Genomic DNA, 18,400 nt, shown 5'->3' with positions numbered 1-18,400 from the left:
GCGTGAACGCGCTGGCAGTGGCTGCTGCATTCCTGTCACCTGAAATAAAAGCCCTCGAAACCAAAAGTAGTTCAGAGAGGAAATACAGCTTTATTTCACATCAGGTGCTGGGGGAAACCCCACAAATCTAGCACCCCTTACTGGGGATATTCACCCGTTATTTGTACACAAAATATTCTCATTATTCTGCCTACCTAATACATAACTCCACCTAGGCCTACATATTCATTAGGATGACCAAATAGTCTTTTTACCCACACATATCAAATTTTGGTGCGTCGGCAAAACACTTCTGCGCAAGTGTGAGTGTCTCAGTGGTCATTTGGGTAAGGAGACCCTTCCTCACATTATCCTTTTAAGGTATTGAGTCATCTCAGGACAGTAAAAGTTTTCTGTAAGTTTGCCAACTTCTTGAAGATAATAAGGATGTTCTTTGAACCAGCCATAACTCTATCCTGATTGGTATAGGAGTACGTACTGGACGTATAGAAGAACCTTGAAGTGATTAACTGCTTCTGGTTGTCTCCTCATTATCGCTACCTGTAACATCAGCTCAGTGACTAACTATTTTTATACAGTAAGAAAGTAAGTAATTAGCTATTTTCTCACACAGTAAGAAACAAAGCAGAGGCCTGTCTTTGGTAACATTCCCTCCCCACGCTTTTGGCAGCAGTGGGATCGTAACATCAGAAATGTTTCGCCAATGGCAAAAGTTAGCATTTGTGCAAAAAAGCTGACCGCCCCCAGCCCCACCACCACCACCAGCTCCACCCCCCTCGGCCCCCCGTGCCACCTCAAGGCAAGACGCTACCTGGTGTGTGAGCCGATGGAGGCAGGACACAGGAACAACCACAAAACCACAGATGAAAGGCAAAGAACAAATTTAATCTTGATACCTCATGGATAGGGGGATCTCCGAAACAGCAGGCGGGCAGAGGCATGCAAGCAGGGGACGCAGGTACCGCAGAGCGAGAAAGAATCCTTATTAGTGAGAGAGTCCTTGTTAGCAAGAGAGTGAGAGAGTGCGAGCGCACAGACTCCCTGTTCCTGCGGTATTTCAAGAGTTCAAGCAGGCCTCGTTTTCCCACTGTGCTTTGATCTTCTTCAGCAACGGGCCCAGATTCTCAAGTGGCTGGATAAGGTGTCCCTGAGTCCATCGCAGACTTACGGTATCTAAGTGCAGATGTTCTACCAGCAAGCACATAAGACTGAACAATAGTTAGTGTGATATATGTTGGAGGATTTTTAGTACAAAGGGGTCATCCTGTGAACACTCCAGGCACCGAAGAATTGCTAACAACTATGTAGGCTTTGTTAGTTTGAAGGTTATGTGAAAACATTGTAGCGATGTTAGAAATGCTGAGACCAACAAGATATGAGAAAGTGTGCTGAATTCAGCATGCGAAATGTAGAACTTCACCCAGGGTATCGGAGGGGTGATTGTCCGCGTGGACAGATGCTTTAAGCCAATTATAATATGTTGCTTGCCGCATGCACAGCTCATGCAGCCAATCGGCAAAGTGTTGGCGCGTGATGCAGAATCAGAACATCTATAATAACTGAGCTATCTGTGCAATAAACTGGCATTAACCTGATCATATTGGTCGTTGTGTTATTGTCCGAGCCTTCCGCGTCGACAATATATGTGTTTCCCAGCACCCCAGGTGCAAGTTACTTGAGCGTATTTACAATCCTCCTTGCCGATCTTCCGTTACTTTCCCACACCAGGCAACAAAAGCAATCTCCAACACAGTCCCTCCATTTGCCACCTAACGATAGCAGCTGATGTAGCTCTATGGTTGGGTACCATCACTGTTTATCACTATATTGATGATCTGTTGATTATGGCAGAGTCACAACAAGAAACTGAAGCAGCTGCCGAATTGCTGAAAGTGCATTTACAGGACCGAGGCTGGGCAATTAATCTAAAGAAAACACAGGGCCCCAGTGCTACTGTACAATGTTTGGGAATAGTTTGTCAGGGACAGATTAGAGAAATACCACATAAGGTACAGCAAACAGTCCAGCGATTTCCTGTACCAATCACAGTAAAACAGTTACAGACCTTTTGGGGACTTTTTAGGGTATTGGAGGACTTTTATCCCACATCTGGTGATATTTATTTGCCTTCTACAGAAATTAACTAGGAAGAAAGTTGCTTGGCAGGGGACCAAGCAGCAACAGGAAGCCTTTGATGCCTACAAAACTGCTATGACTGAGCGTGCGCAATTACACACTCCTAAGCGAGGATATCCTTTTGAATTAGACGTAACAATTCCAGATGATACAATCTTGTGGGAATGTGGCAGATGACTAGGACGAAAAATCAGAAAGAAACTGTAGGATTTTGTTCCTGCGTCCTGCCTGTGTTGGCTCACGCATTCTGTGTCCCTGTTTCCATAATCTGGTGACATCTCGGAGACTCTCCCTGCCCCATGGGCTCCACGGGGACTGAGGACTGGGGGTGTGTTCTAGGAAGCAGCCCCCTTTCCACTGCAGGACCAAACCCAGCCGGGTCAGCAGGCACGGGGGTGACTGGGGACGTCCCTCTGTGACATCAGCAGGTGTCATAGAGCCCCTCCTCATCACAGCCTCGTGCCCCAGACCCTCCCTTCACTTCCCTGTGAGGCCTCGGCGAGCTCTCGGATCCAGGGGACACGAGAAGTCTCTCCTTTATCCCGGAGACACAGAGGACGAAGGGAGGCGGTGGGACAGTGCAGGAGCTGTTTGGTGAAGCACAGGCCAGCGCATCAGGGAGAGGGTGTTTCCCAGTAGGAGACATCAAAATCCTTCCCCCGGCAGCCTGGTGTGGTGACCCAAAGCAAGACCATGACAAACCTGGCAGCGCGGGTCACCAGCATCGAGCTCTGCAGCACATTCACGTTTCCTACTCTCAAGAAGCTTTCTGTCAACGGTAAGGCCTTTGGCAGCTCTCTGACGAGCATCACTGCAGACAAGATGAAGGGCACAAATCGTGGGAAGTGGTGTCCATTCCTGTGGTGGAGGCCCCGGGGGACACCCTGCGCCCCACTGTGTCCGGTGCACACAGCACCCTCCCCTTGCCGTGGTGGAAGTCCCATGGACGGGTTTCCCTGGGCAGTGGGTCCCATGCAGGGATCTTGCTCTGAAGGGGAAGATGTCCTGTCGGAAGAAGGCCAAAGCCAGTCAAAGATTTGGCCCGTGTCACAGATGGGTTTATCCTATGAGGCTCGTTGAAGCACACTCGCATCTGCGATCTCCTTGTCTACAGACGGGCTGATGGGACTCATGTCCATCTAAGCTGGCTGACTTAGAGCTTGACGTGTCTTTCCCTTGCTTTCCAGATGTTGTTACTATTTGGAGCGGTGTGTCTAAGTATGTCCGGCAACAGCTCCTGAAGGAAGAGGTGGGATCCTACCCTACCCCTCCCCTCCCACAGGTGGCTTCAGGGGTCCCGGCACCAGTATGCCAGCGAGTGCTGTTGTTCTTCCCAGAACTGCACTGTGATTTACAGATTTGCCACCAATGTGCCAAAGACCAGCTTCTCCGTAAACTGAGACACATAAAATAATACATTCTTTTTTTAAATATAGCGACATAAAAGATATATTTCATGTATACACAATATATAAATACAGAAATAAAAGTCAGTCTGAGGTGTACAAAACTGTTCTGCACCAGCAGTTGGCAGGGCACATGGGAACCCCCTTTCAAGCTCTCACAACTCCTCACTCTGTTTTTCAGCCTACAAATGCTTGCTCTTCTCTTCTTTTTCCAGCCTCAGGCTGTCACCATAACAGGACTGGGGACGTTTCATATCAAAAGCTGTCACTTTTTTGAAAATGGCAAGATGATCACATTTCAGAGACCTGTGTTCTCGCTGTCCAGGACTGTTGCACAGATCCGTGAGCTGCAACATGCTTCTGTACCTGTTCCTGGTAAGAAGAGCAATTAAATTCTTTGTTTTCCCCTACATCCATACATTCGGGGTTTATGCCGGTTGCTGTTTAGAAGCTATGATGGACGCAGAGGCCTTCAGAAGGCCCTGAGAAAACCCTCCGTGAGACGACGAGGCATAACCACCACCAACGGTCACTCGCCGAGAGCAGCAGCTCCGGTGCCGGCACGTCCGGCAAAAAGGGCGGCGAAAAGGGGCTTTTTCCCGACATTTTCTGAGCCGGGGAAAGGCCGCGGCCGCGCGGGGAGCCGCCGGGCGACAGCAGGGCGCGCGGGGCCAGCTGAGGGGGCGGCTGAGGGGCCGGCGGCGGCGGAGGCGGCCACAGCCCCCCCCGGGAAGGCGGCCCCGGGGAGCGCGCGGCGGGGAGGGCGCGGACAGGCCCAGAGGGGAGCTCAGCCGCGGCCTCTCCCCGGCGGAAATCTGCGCCTTGTGCGCTTGCCAGGGCAGAGGTGGGCACACAGACAGCGTTCCCGTGGAAGCAGGCAGCCAGGCGGGTCTGAGGCTGCAGGGAGTGCGGTACCTCTCCCGGCTCACGGATGGTAGGGGGGATGACAGCTGCGTGAGGCGCGAGCGGGGGGACGATGTACTCAGCCTGGTGGCAGAACTAAAAGAGGAAGCAGAACGGCTACGGAGCATCAGGGAGCGTGAGGAGGAAAGAGATTGGTGGAATCATGCTCAGACCTCCCTGAGGGAGAAACCACAACAGCCAAAAAAACCCAAGATAAAGGAGATCCTGTACCCTCCCCCCGCCAGGCTGAAGGCAGTGGCCAAATGGAGAGCTGTGAATGGAGGCAAGTCCTGGCTAGGGGCAGCAAGGTAACCCCCTCCTTGGCCACCTCCCCTAGCCAGGTGCCGCTGTACAATAGGCTCTGGATGGGCTAGGCCAGCCCGGGGATGATGTGGGGGACATTCCAGCTACACCAGAGGAGCTGCCAGGACCAGAACGGCCTAACTCCCTGATTAATGACCACCTCCACGAGGAAGAAAAGACAGGTTGTAGTTGTGGTTGACTCAGAGCGTCCGATATGACACAAACAGCCCACCAACAAGCAATGCCTAGAAACGGGCCATTTTTTTTGGTCTAGTTTTTATTAAGGTTGCATGAAGTTGGGCCTTCTCTCCATGATCTGTTTCAGCAACAGGCTTTGTGCCAGCCACGTTTATTGATTTGTAGGATGACTGGTGGCACATGGTCGTTTATTAGAACTGTTTACCATAAAGGCGTTGAGAAGATGGTGATGCTTTGTTCTTGCACTGCACCAGACCTCATTGAGGCAAACGCCCACAGGCCCTTAGAGCTACTTTTATGCAGAGAAGTGGGTCAAAGTCAGCTGTAGAGAACCTTGAACGAGAGATGGAATTGATAGCACAGAAACCTGCCGATGGCCAGATTTGCTGCCATTTCTGACCATTGCTGCCGTTGCTGTATCTGCAGTGTGCCGTCAGTGGGGCCTGTGCAGCACTAAGAGCTTGGTGGTTTATTTGTGTTTATATCGAGTCTCCTGGTCTCCCCAGACCAGGAGTGCACTACATGTGGGCTCAGCTCCATGGCCTGGAACCCTCTGCTCTTCCCATGGGAACCTGCCCCATTCTTCCCACCTCGTCCTGCCCTCCTGCGCTGTGTGGGCACAGAGGCATGAGGTTCTTGGCTGCCGTTTCTGTTTAGGGAATCATGGCTGCAGCTTGGCACATCCATTAATGGAGTGATTTGACCTTAACTTGAGGAGGGGCCTCCATCAGCTCCTCAGCCTCTGTATCGGGTGGTTAGACCAGACAGTGCTATAGCAATGTATTTTACCTGGGATCTGCTGGCACTTTACTTGAGTCTGTCCATCTGCTGTCTGAGTTACAGTCTTCCTCCTCTTTTCCAGAAGAGATTAACAAAGTGTCAGTGAGCTACAAGAAGACCCACTTGAATGTGCCCTATTCTGAGAAAGTCGTGCAGCACTGTGTGCAGGAGACCCTGGACTTTTTCTACTTCATCCTGAAAAAGAAAGAAGATGCAGACTTCATTTTAAAGGATGTTGGCACTCTTGCTATCCGGGGAACAGAAGTGACAATGGCATTTTGTGAAGACTTTTTACTAAGCCTTAACAAGTCTACAGACATGATAGAGAAGTTGCTCACTGTAAGTTTATTGTTTTTCCAGTGCTACTTAGACTGGGTTTGACATCCCATCAAAGGGGAACTGAGCCCTGCTGGCCAGCTGTAACCTGCTGGGTCTCTCGGACTAGGCATGGTCTCTAGCAGTGAAAACTTTGTGTAGTTTCTTTCTTTTATTTGCTGTGTTCCAAGAGTGCTGGAAAGGTACGCAGTACTACTTTTGCTGGGCAAGGGAAAGCCCTGAAAGGGCCTTGCCATAAATAGGAAAAAAGGCCAAAGTGCTGCCAGGGTTGATGATAATCACCCCATGCTCTGGACGTGAGGCTGAGGTGCAGAGACACCAAGGCCTTGCTGAGACCAGCCCCTCGTGGCTGCTGGCATGCTGTTGGTGTAGTTCTCATGGCCTGACAGAAGAGAAGGAGACAATGGCTGGGTTCCTCCACACTGCAGAGGCATGCGGACTCTTTGGAGGTCTTTGGAAGGACTCTGGGGATAAAATCGGCTCAGAACCATTTGCGCTTGGTTCAGCAATAGTTAACACAAGCCACTTCACTGCAACCAGCAGCCAGGAACCCAGGCTCGTAATGGGCCTTCCCTTGTGTTGGCCTCCATTGACTTCTTCCCTGGTAAACAAGGAGTCTCCTGCCTGATGCCATCAACTCTTGTCCTTGTAAAAAGGCTGGTGACGTTCCTTGCCCATAGCAGATGATATGCTTTGCAGATTGTTTCAGCAAGGGGATGAGGCACTTGGCCAGAAGTTTGCTGAGGGGCTGCTAATTCTTGGAGCTATGGAAAGGCTGTTGTGAGCATTGAGTTCATTTCCCTGAACTCACACCAGATGTTTCTGTCCCTGTTGCAGAAGAAATGGGTCATATCAGACAAAGAAGTCACTCTCTTTCCAAGCCGTTTTGGCCGTGTCCACCGGTTTCCACAGTGAGTATATTTGTTTCTGCAGCCCTTGTCTGACCAAGCACAGATGTGCTCTGCTCATGTTTGGTAGGGCTCTGTCAAATTACTGGTTTGCAGTTAATTTCATCCTTGCTTTTGCTTAGTCTGGAGTTATGCATCCTCCACTACTGACTGTGGTTTGCATTTTACCATTACTCCCATTAGAGGGAACTGGTTTGCTAGACAGAGGAATTTAGGCAACCCTCCTAACGTTTCATCTGCTCATTCTCTTTCCATTGGTAGAGACTGCCCAAACATTTAACAGAAGCAAGATCCTAACATTTCCATTGTTTTGAATATAACATGGAAGGCTTCTCTTAGTGGGTGGATCAAAGACCAGATGCATGCAAATCGTCTGTGACGTTTCCATGCCTTCTGTGAAACTCACTTGAATCAAAGTATCTCTGAAATTCCTTCTTGGGTCAAGATGGCACAGGAGGACTGAGGCAAAAAATCAAAACTTCTGCCTAGTGAGGGGCTGATGAGCCCTTCCTGAGCCCAGCACTGCTCGGTGGTTTCCTTAATGGTCTAGGACATGAGGTAGTTTCTATACAGATACTTTGACATTTGTCTGACAAAGAAGCCCTTTTCTCAGAATGGTTCCTTCTTCCTATTTCCAGGTTTGACATTAGGGTAGTGCCTCGAAGAGTTTCTCTCCCAGATGAAGAGACATCTTCAGATGTCAAAAGTGGTTTGAGTAGCATGGGAAAAAAAGGTAATCATAGAATCACAGAATGGTTCAGGTTGGAAGGGACCTTAAAGATCATCTTGTTCCAACCCCCCTGCCCTGGGCAGGGACACCTCCCACCAGCCCAGGCTGCTCAAAGCCTCACCCAGCCTGGCCTTGAACCCCTCCAGGGATGGGGCAGCCACAACCTCCCTGGGCAACCTGTTCCAGTGCCTCACCACCCTCACAGCAAGGAATTTCTTCCTGATATCCAATCTAAATCTACCCTCTTTCAGTTTAAAACCATTACCCCTCATCCTGTCATTACACTCCCTGCTCCAGAGTCCCTCCCCAGCTTTCCTGTAGCCCCCTTCAGGTACTGGAAGGCTGCCATAAGGTGTCCCTGGAGCCTTCTCTTCTCCAGGCTGAACAGCCCCAACTCTCTCAGCCTGTCCTCAAGGGAGAGGTGCTCCAACCCTCTGATCATCTTTGTGGCCCTCCACTGGACCCGTTCCAACAGCTCCATGTCCTTCTTGTGCTGAGGACTCCAGAGCTGGGCACAGTACTCCAGGTGGGGTCTCACCAGAGCGGAGCAGAGGGGCAGAATCACTTCCCTCAACCTGCGGGCCACGCTTCTATTGATGCAGCCCAGGATGTGGTTGGCTTTCTGGGCTGCAGGTGCACATTGCCGGCTCATGTTGAGCTTCTCACCCACCAGCACCCCCAAGTCCTTCTCCTCAGGGCTGCTCTCCAGCCATTCTCTGCCCAACCTGTATTTGTGCCTGGGATTGCCGTGACCCAGGTGCAGGACCTTGTGCTTGGCCTGGTTGAACTTCGTGAGGTTCGCACGGGCCCACCCCCTAAGCCTGTCCAGGTGCCTCTGGATGGCATCCCTTCCCTCTGGCATGTCAACCACACCACACAGCTTTGTGTCGTTGGCAAACTGGCTGAGGCTGCACTCAATCCCACTGTCCATGTCACCGACAAAGATGTTAAACAGCACTGGTTAGTGACTGATTCCCATCAGAGGTTTGTGCATTTGCCTGTCTTCATTACTGGTGGGTGTTTAGGGCCCAAGCTACAATAGAGGCCTGGGATGGTAGAGGCACCCTGTGTGCCTCTATTTACGCCTCCTGTAAATCTCAAGGGACTCTTTTTGGAGCAAGATCCCAGGAGGGCTCAGCACCACTTGCTGCAGTTGATGGTGCTGAAATATGTTTTGCCCCTGCACTCCATGCCCTGGAGTATACCCCTTCCATTTTAGGATTTTGTGCAGAAGGGAGTAAATGTTTGGGGAAGTCCATTGGCACTGTGAATCATAAACTCTCCCTTGAGTTTTGAGAGACTGGGAGGGGGTGTCAGCCTATCTCTTGGAAACACCACGGTGTGATTCAATGAGAAAAATCACATAGAGAACAACCGGGCAAAGGTTGCTAAGTTGAGCTCAGACCTCACTTCTCTTTTAAAGCTGGAAAGTCTAGCTCCTCGACCTAAATTCCTCAGGAACATCAGAGCTATAACATGTTTGAGTTGAATGCACCATGATAGCAGATTTTTGTATACCAAACTTATATGCAACGCCAAGAAATTGTTCCCCCAAAAGAGCTTGTTAAGCGCCAAGATCTGTCTCCCCTCAAAAGACTCTGTGCAGAGGAAGGACTAGGCACAGCAGGAGAAACTTCACACTGAAGAGAATAATGTAGCTATTGAGGGTTGAACAGGATCAAGGGATGGTGTCAGGAAGGGCTTAAGATCTCTCTCCAAGAAAACCGGTCTCAGAAGGAATGCCAGAGAGGCCTCAAACATTGCAGAGCAGATCTATGCCTCCTTCTGCCTGTTCTAAGAGGTTTTCTCCTTTCATGCTTGCAGCGACTATTCATCACTCATCACTCCTTCTGCAAAGGAGCGTTTCCCCAGACAGCTTAGCCAGAGGTGATATGGCAAAAGAAGCACAGGAGAAAACCGAGAGAAAAGGGCCTCCTGGCAGGTGAGACTCCAAAAGGACTTGATCAGAATGGCCTTGTGCTCTAGTGCTTGGGCGGGATGTTTTATAAGCTCATACAATAATGGAGGTTGGAAGGGCTCTCGGGAGGTCCTAGTCCAACCGGCTGCTCCAAGCGGAGTCACCTGTGAGCTGAGGTCAGACCAGGCTGCTCAGGGCTTTATCCAGCCTTGTCTTCAAAGCCTTCAGGGACAGGGACTGACCAAGCTCTCTGAGAAATCTGTTCCCCTGTTTCCTTTGAACCTGGTGTTTACATTGACTCAGAAGGGCTGTCAACCACACAGTGCATTTCCTTGCTGGATGGGAAGACCCACAGTATTTGGACTGCTTTGCAGTGGTCAGTGTAATGGCCAGGAGGGGTTAAAAGTATCTCCAGGTGCCTGTCATTGCACAGCATGCAAATCCTCTCATTATTCCATCAAGAGGGCTGCATCAGGCTGCGTGTCCCAGAGACTTCCTTATGGAAAAAGCTCATCTCCTTGATTTCCTCAGTGGCACATCTGAGCATTACAGCTCAGGGTTATCCCTGTCTCTGTGGAGGGGAAGACAGTTTGGGTGAAGAGAACTTGGTCTGCTGCTGAAGCAGTTGAGCAGTGCGAGGACAGGATGGAGAAGAAACTCTTCCTGCATTCATAACGACTCACCCCGGTGTGTATTTTCAGACTGTTGCAACAATGTGCAGGCACAGAAGGAAGGCAGCACAAAGAAACTCCTTTTGAGAGCCCTGGGTTGCCATTGCCTACTTCTGAAGAGCACAGGCAGATGGGACAGGTACGTAATATCGATTGAGGCAATTGTGTCACTTGATTGTAGAAAATCAAGTGGTGATATTTTAGGAGAAATAGGTAAATAAAAAACCACGCAGATACTGATTCTGAGTAGATCTCTTACTGTGGCTCATTTTCCCATTCAGTTACCTATTTTGGGTATTGTTATCTCAGAAAAGGAACTGTAGCCTTTTCAAAAAGCAGCTCTTTGACGACTTAGTTCATTGGTTATAACAGAAGGGCTTTCTGATTCCATCTGTAAGAACTGCCCGTCAACAGAAACTGGAAAAAAATGAAAGAGAGAAGAGCACTATTTAAAAAAAAAAAGACAGATGAGACTAACCACTGCTATTGCATTTCTGGGTCCCTGTAGAAAAGAAGGTCTGTATTTGGGATGAATAGTAGAAGAAAACTGGAGGCATCCATGGCCAAAAGGAAGGAGGAAGAACAGAACAGAGAAGCAGGGAGCATCACCTTTCCAGAATTGCCTCAACAGCACGCTGGGAGAGAAAGCGACGAGATGCAGAGAGCCCAGGTATGGGAGTATCAACGGAGCAGCCTTCTTCTGGTTGGAGTGGCACTGAATTGGGAACGTCTCCAAGTCCCAGCAGCGTCGCTCCCTCCAAAGAGCAGGGCAGGTGGCTGTGGTTTTCCTTCTTCCCTGCTCACTGCTGTGAGGGAAGAATTGCTGGTAGAGGCCAAGGGGCAAAACGAGCAGCTGGCCAGGGTGAGGGCATCAGTGGGCCTGCTCTGATCCTGGGAAGGAAGCCACGTCTGCTCCGGCGCTGGCTCTGGAGCTTGAGCAGGATCTCTCCCAGGCACATGACTAGAGCCAGCTCCAGCCGGCGGCGTGGAGGGAGAGAGCTGTCTCTCCAGGTAGCACCCCGGCCATTCTTCATAAACAAAACGGCCAACATGTTATTTCAGCTGCTTCTTGGTGGCAGGGAGCCAGCATTTTGTGAAATGGCAGGACCCACCTGTTTTTGTACTGCATCAGTAGTTTGCTGATGGCCCTGTCTGCACCCCACCCCTCCCGGTTCAGCCAGAAGTATGTCAGAACCGGAGGCCGCTGCCCACTACACAGACAGAGGCTGCCACTTTTGACCACGTCCTACCACCCGTGTTTCCATACTGTTCTGTGATGGGCTTGCTGCCGTTTTTGGAAACCACCATACCCACCTGACCCCAACTCAGTTCTGCAAGAAGTCACGTAAAGGACCAGCATGAGCAGCAAGGATGTGATCGAGGGTTTGACTAATGTCAATCCAGAAGTGGTCTTGGAGCATGGTTTCCAATTACACCGTTGGAGACACATGTATCCAACTTTTGCCTTTAAACTGAAAGAGAGTAGGTGTGTGCCATCCAAATCCAGACGTCACATTATTTTTGCTCCACCTGTGACAAAACCAGCTTCTGCCTTTTTGAAACCAATTTAGGCTACAGAATTCTGTGACTTGTCTGTCTTGCAGCTGACTCAGAAGGAAGAAGATAGCCTCGGATCCTCAGAGAACACCTCCAAGACAGAAGAGGGTCTACAGACAGCGGAGGCTTGGATTCAGCTAAGGAGGCATTTTCGATCTGAGCTGGAAAGCTTAGGGGACACTGAAAGATGGCTCACTCAAAAACCTTCCCTCAGCCGACAAGAAAAAAAATTCTTGCAAAGAATAAAGGCACTCAGAGCAGACAGGAGGGCTGCTGTCAAATCAGCCGTGACTGACAGCCTGGACGTAAGTATGGAAGTGCCTCAGAAATAGCGTCTGCCATCAAATCAGTAGAGTGACACTGCTTTACCCCAGCTGATGCCACATTGACGGGCATGGTGGTCCTGGATAATGGTGATCTCTGTGTATTTTCTAATCCTTTTCAGCACTCACCACCAAAGAGCAGACAGTCCCAGAAGAAGGGTGCCATTCCCCTTGTTTGTGCACCGTACCCCCAGGCTCTTGTCACGCTGCATAACCTCCTGCATGAAAAGAAGCTGAGGCTGGTGTCCGTATTCAAGGCAGCTGGTATGGGTGGGAGGAACATCAAGAGAGAAGACTTCATTAAAGTCATCAAGGAGGTACGTAGGGAACAGAAAAGTACTGAACTGCTGCAACTCTGCCCTATTTTCCAGCACGCCAACCCAGAGCAAATGGAAGAGCTTCAGCAAGGGGCCGTACTTGCCTTACTTTCAAAGAATGGCTCCCACAACCTGTCAAAAGCTAAAGGGCAAAGGGAAGGGAAAGTTGCAGAGATGCATGTGAGCATGTCCTAGGAGGGAGTGAAGAAACCCAGTGCCTCACAGACTTGGAAGACAGCCACTGCTCAGTAATGTGGCTGTCAGGATTCTGCTGTAAACCGTGAACTGACATTGAGTTTCCCAGTATTGCTACTTGGTCTTTCCCCCGTCAGGCTCCTACATCTCCCCACCGCACAGCCTTTCAGTACATGTTGGCACAGTACAGCTCACACTGGGCCTCACTTTCCACAAGCCACAGTGTTGACAGAGCTGTGAAGAGTACGTTCAGGTTATTGGGGTTTAACAGTTCAGATGTTAACTGATATCCTAGTCCGAGCCAAAATATCTTCCTGAAACCCAGAGGACTGGGAACTTTGGCACTGTAAAAGCTGAGCGCTCTACAGGGGGCAGCAGAAGACTGGTCAAGTTGTGAATGCTTGATAAACCCAAGCAGGGTTTATCAGGTTGCCTCAGCTGTTTGCCTTTCTGCTGTGCTTCCCTGCAAAAGCATCTGGAACAGCAGCAAAGCTCACCCCTCCCACTCTGGGGCAAGCCTTGATCTTTTGGTGATCCCACTGTCATTTTCTGTTTTGCTTGCCAGACCAAAGTTCCCATCAGCGACAAGGATCTCGAGGATGTGGTCATCTTCTTGACTTCCTCAAAACCAGGGAATTTTATAAGCCCTGAAGATTTGATTAACTGTCAAAAGCAGTGGCTGGAAATGAGGAAAGGACAAGCCCAAGAGACCAAAACAGGTGAGAAGAGAGCACTAGTTTCGGAAAGCATCTCTATACAGACAGGAAATCCCAAAGTGAGTCCAGAATATGACTTCTTGAGACCATTGTCCTAGAGCAGAGTGGCCAGAGGAGACTTCTAGGGAAAGCTGAAGGATCCCAGGGATGTTCCTGTAGTCAGCCCAATTGCAGGAGACAGGTTATCTAGTCTTTCAGGTTGGGATCAAACTCTGAACCCTGTTGTTTAACAACCTGTACTGCATTTTGTCTGTTGGCATTCATCATCCAGCTCATCCAGACCCTTTCTCCAGCTGTTGGTGGCAGCTGGAAAACACCGATTCAGAAGAGCTTATTCTTTACTAAGCTCTGTTGGGAGTTCCAATCAGCACAACATGCCAAACCCCTTTGTCTTAAACATGGCTTCTCTGGGCTTTTTGTTTGTTTGTTTTTTAATCTATCCTAGGCGTAGAAGCTCGGTTCCAGAAGGCCACCTGCCAAACTGCCGCTTTTCCATCTTCTGCTGGGGACACAGCCAAATGGATGAAGCCTCGTCCTCCTACCAAGCCCAAAAGAAAACTAATACACTTGGAAGTTCCACCAGTCAACACCAAGCCAGAACAACAACAAATGAGCTGTGAAGGAATGGAAGAGACTGAAAAACAATTAAGAGAGAAGAGACGGTGGAAGAAGGTACTGTGTATGTGGCAGGAGAACAAGTGCACCTACATGCCTTGGTGAATGTGGGGTGATTTAGAGGACAGTGCAGCAGTAAAGGAAAGGAGTTATTGTGAGTATTATCTTCTCATTAGTCGCTTGACCACACGGTGCCTTGCAGCTGAGGTCCTACAAGCTGTCTCAAACAATCTGTTTGGCTTCTGAACACTCTGGTGAGATAAACCCTTCTTCTGGGTAACTGCCAAGAAGAAGAGAGGGAGGAGGAGAAGTTGAAGCAGTTTCTGTCTGGGGATGGAACTGCCTTCTGATCGTCTAGTCGACCTGTCGATTCACAATCAAAGACTGTGATTTGTCCTTTAAAGTGCTGATAAGCACTTTGTCCTGTTCAGTTGTGAGGCTCAGTGCAAGATGTTCCAATGGAAATATAACAGTGACTCACTCATTCACTCACTCCCAAATGTTTTCTTTGGAGCATCTTGGGTTGGATGAACTGTGGCAGAATGCAGCCTTACCTCCCCTTGCCAACGTGCTGTCCCACAGTCACCGGTAATGGGGAGACCCTCTGGCTTCCTGACACAATCAGAAACAAGAAGGTGACTGCAAGACTTTTTTCATCTGAGGCACCTGTGCCCAGTGTGCTGCGCTTCCGCTAAGCCGTCCAGGGAGTATCTGTCTGATGACCCAGCCCTGGATGGGAACTGAACTCTCAGAGGAGTGCCGGTCCCTGTGATCCCATTGCAGGGTGACAACTCCTGTTTGCACACACTTTTGAGATGAATCCCTGCCTGTAGCTTCTCTGAAGGGAATGCAGCAACTCCAGGGCCCCACCGAATGCTAACTGGGACCTGTCCTCTACTTGCAGAACAAAGAGAGCCCAATAGAACGAAAAGAAAAGTGCCGGATGGTGAGATCTGGGGATCGCCCCGTTGATGAGCACTGCTTGCCTTCAACTGTAGAGACTGACTTTGGAGAACTGGTTGACCAATATCGCAGCAAAACCGTGATGAACTATATGCAGGACTCCAAGCTGTGTGAAGAGCGCAATGTTCCCATCACCAAGTCAGTGCTGCAGAAAGGTAAAGACAAGACCAAGGGCCTGATGTGAATGCACTAAATCTGACAAGTTCGTGTCTCTTCCCAAGCCCAGGCGCATGACTGCTGTCAGGGGACACTGCTGATGGAGCATGTTTGCAGCCCTTGCAGAGCCATGGCAGATGCTGCCGGTTAGGATCAGCAATATCTTCAGCAGGGCCAGAGCAGGGCAGGGATATCAAAGGGTGCTGCAGATCAGCCAGGCCCTCTCCCATTGCCGCGGGGATGGTAGCCAGGTTCAACTGAGAGTGCAGCTCACGAGGCAAGTTTGTGATGATGGGGCAGGTCCAAGGTCAAGCTGGGGAGTCAGACCATGGTCAGGATCAGTGGGTGCATAGGCAGGAACAGACACGGCTGTGACTGACCTGTAGACTGCTACGCCTACAATGTCTGAGCTGAAACAAGGCTCCTGATCCCAGGGTGAGGCATGACTGTTTTCTCTGTGCGCTTTGCCAACAGCCCTGCTGCATCCAGGAGACAAGATCATCAAGGAAGGAGAACATGTAAGGAAGATCAGGCAGCCTGGAGGATACTACAGCACAGGACATGCTGATGCTCGATCACCTGGGAGCACCTCCAAATCTGCGTCTGGAAGCCAGACCAACGAGGCAGAAAATAGGTTTGATCAATCCCCTCCTGCTGCCCTGCTGTGTATCATCCCTCTGTGCTCAGGCCCCACCGCGTTAGAGGCGGTACCAAGGTATTGGAGCAAACCGTTAGGATGCTGCAAGGAAGCAGCAAGCGACAGCGAAGAGGCAGATCCTCTTCTTGGCTACACGGCCACTCCTGTGTTTTAGCTAAGTCATCGGGTTGCGGTGGTGCTGGTGAACAGTTTGTGGTGCCTGGCAGGAGCCTTGCAGACTAGTTGGGACTAGCTTCGTGCTGTGAACTACAGAGGTGACAAAACTTCTCCTCAGACCAACCCAGCACTTGTCTGAAAGAAATCCCCTCAGAGATTGTTTAGTCTTCTGGAAGAAAGGCAATCCTGAAGAGCTGCGCTTTGGGTGGCTGGAGAAGCTTTTGGAGAGACAAAAACATTACAAAGCAGAGCACAATCTTCTTTGTTTATCCCAGTTCAAGTGTTTAGATACTAGAGAGATGGGCAACATACCAGCTCTTAAGATAGCTTCACAAGCTGGCATTTCCAATATCAGTCAAGTCCAATATGGACCAACAAGGTGTGCACAGATCTGGCAGAGCTTCCTGGTGCCCGGAAGCCCAGACAGCTGGTTCTTGTCAGGCTCACTTTTGCCCTTACTAAGGGAAGCAGTGAAACTGTCCAGAATTTTATTTCTGTAAAGCATGGTATTCTCTCTCACTTTTTTTTTTCTTCCCTTTTTTGCCCCCTTTTTTTCACAGGCATCTTCAGAGGAATAAGATGCAAAAGACAAGCGACAATAGGTTCTGGCCAGGTCATCTCCTGGACAAGCTATACCTTTACTTTCCTGATAAGCACCATGACAGGGCGCACGCCCTGTTCAGCTGTGTTCGTCCAACCAAGCCTGTCTACCATGGCTTCTAAAGCCCCGACTGCAGCTGGCTCCTCAGCAAGCCCGGACGCTTGGCCTCTGGAGACACTGCCTTCAAAAAGACCAACTCCACCTGAAGCTCTTCTTCAAGCAGCAGGAGATGCGTGCACAGCTTTGTGATCCCTCAGTCAGCTCAGGGGACCTGGGCTGGGCTGAAGGCGTGGGAGCTGGACTGACCACAAAATGCACTTCTCAACTGGGAACTTTTCTGCTCACCTGGTGTAAAAGATGACTTGTAAACAAAGATTGAGAGAAGCAGCCCGAGGGAAGCATGAAACAAATGGTGAGAGCCTGAGGAATGTCTCCAACACTCGCAAGTACCATGCCTTTTGCTTAAAGAACTGATAAGGTTAACACCTGTTTATCTCTTGTGTGATTCATGCGAGAGAAAACTCGTCTGGAAGTTTTTATGAAGACAAGGAGGGAGCTTACAGAGCCCAGCTTTTCGTCGGCAAAGACAGTAAAATCGATATAACAAAAAACACTGTCTCTGCAGAAGGCTACCATGCCCGATGGATGACCTTTGCCTCATTACCCGTGAAATGCATATTAAAGTTGACACCCCTGTATATGCTAACACAGATTATCGAGATCATGCTCAACATATATGACTATAGCTCTCATCTCCCCATCCAAATCATGCTACACATCACCTGGGAAGTGGAGAAACCTGAGATGAAACTGCCCCTAGGAGCAGGGCGGGCCATGCAAATAAGGCCAACATAAAAGGGGAAAATAAGTGCCCCGAGAAAAAGAAGATTTTTCCCTGGGGATATACAGAAGGGCGCTTTTACCCCTCCCAGTTGGCTGGACAAACACTGGAACCAGGACCAGCGATCTCTTTATCTCTCAGTCTCTCTCCTTCTCTATCCCTTTGTTTCTTTTCTTTTCTTTTGAAGTTGAAGTACTGCTTGCCATAATTTGTTGTATACCCATTGCTAAGTAATGCAATGCCTCCCTACTACGAGAGATTAGATTAAGAGCAAAACAGGTGGTAGAAGATGGAATTAGTACCTGGGAAAAACGGGAACTGAGAAGGTAGAAAACATGTTGTGCTAATGACTAAGCAATTTACTATGCAAATTCTTGTAACCAATCTGATGTGTGAACGAACTGCATGCACAGCGTGTGGACAGTGTAACGAGCTAATCAGAAATAAGCGAGTCGCGTGTACGGCTACACCACAGGGTATAAAAGATGATGATCTGTGCTTAATAAACGGCTTCTGTTGATTCACATTGGATCGTCTGGAGTCCAGTTATTTCTCCTCAGCCAAGTGCCGGGTCCTGCCCTTGGGTCACACCAACCCCATGGATGCTCCAGGCTGGGGGCAGAGTGGCTGGAGAGCTGCCCGGCGGAAAAGGACCTGGGGGTGTTGGTCGACAGCCATCTGGACGTGAGCCAGCAGTGTGCCCAGGGCGCCAAGAAGGCCAACAGCACCCTGGCCCGTACCAGCAGTAGTGTGGCCAGCAGGACCGGGGCAGTGACCGTCCCCCTGAACTCGGCACTGGTGAGGCCCCCCCTCAGGTGCTGTGTCCAGTTTTGGGCCCCTCACTCCAGGAAAGACACTGAGGGGCTGGAGCGAGTCCAGAGAAGGGCAACGGAGCCGGTGAGGGGTCTGGAGCAGGAGTCCTGCGAGGAGCGGCTGAGGGAGCTGGGGGTGTTCAGCCTGGAGAAGAGGGGGCTGAGGGGAGACCTCGCTCTCTACAGCTCCCTGAAAGGAGG

At 50.0% G+C, this 18,400-nt stretch overlaps 1 protein-coding gene across 1 annotated transcript; it reads left to right on the top strand.

Moving 5' to 3' along the window:
* The first annotated feature begins 2,829 nt into the window (after positions 1 to 2,829).
* On the top strand, positions 2,830 to 17,811 carry EFCAB12 (EF-hand calcium binding domain 12). The gene is given in 12 exon segments (XM_054183036.1): positions 2,830 to 2,914; positions 3,324 to 3,385; positions 3,758 to 3,917; positions 5,809 to 6,065; positions 6,900 to 6,973; positions 11,641 to 12,151; positions 12,292 to 12,486; positions 13,247 to 13,400; positions 13,843 to 14,069; positions 14,917 to 15,130; positions 15,606 to 15,765; positions 16,506 to 17,811. Coding segments are annotated over 12 exon segments (2,262 nt in total). The 3' UTR covers positions 16,669 to 17,811.
* Positions 17,812 to 18,400: the final 589 nt, after the last annotated feature.

This window comes from Rissa tridactyla, chromosome 23, assembly GCF_028500815.1.
Source record: "Rissa tridactyla isolate bRisTri1 chromosome 23, bRisTri1.patW.cur.20221130, whole genome shotgun sequence".
In the NCBI taxonomy this organism is placed as follows: Eukaryota; Metazoa; Chordata; class Aves; order Charadriiformes; family Laridae; genus Rissa; species Rissa tridactyla.
Note: the sequence above shows the minus strand (reverse complement) of the source record. Positions and strands in the feature narration are given on the sequence as shown.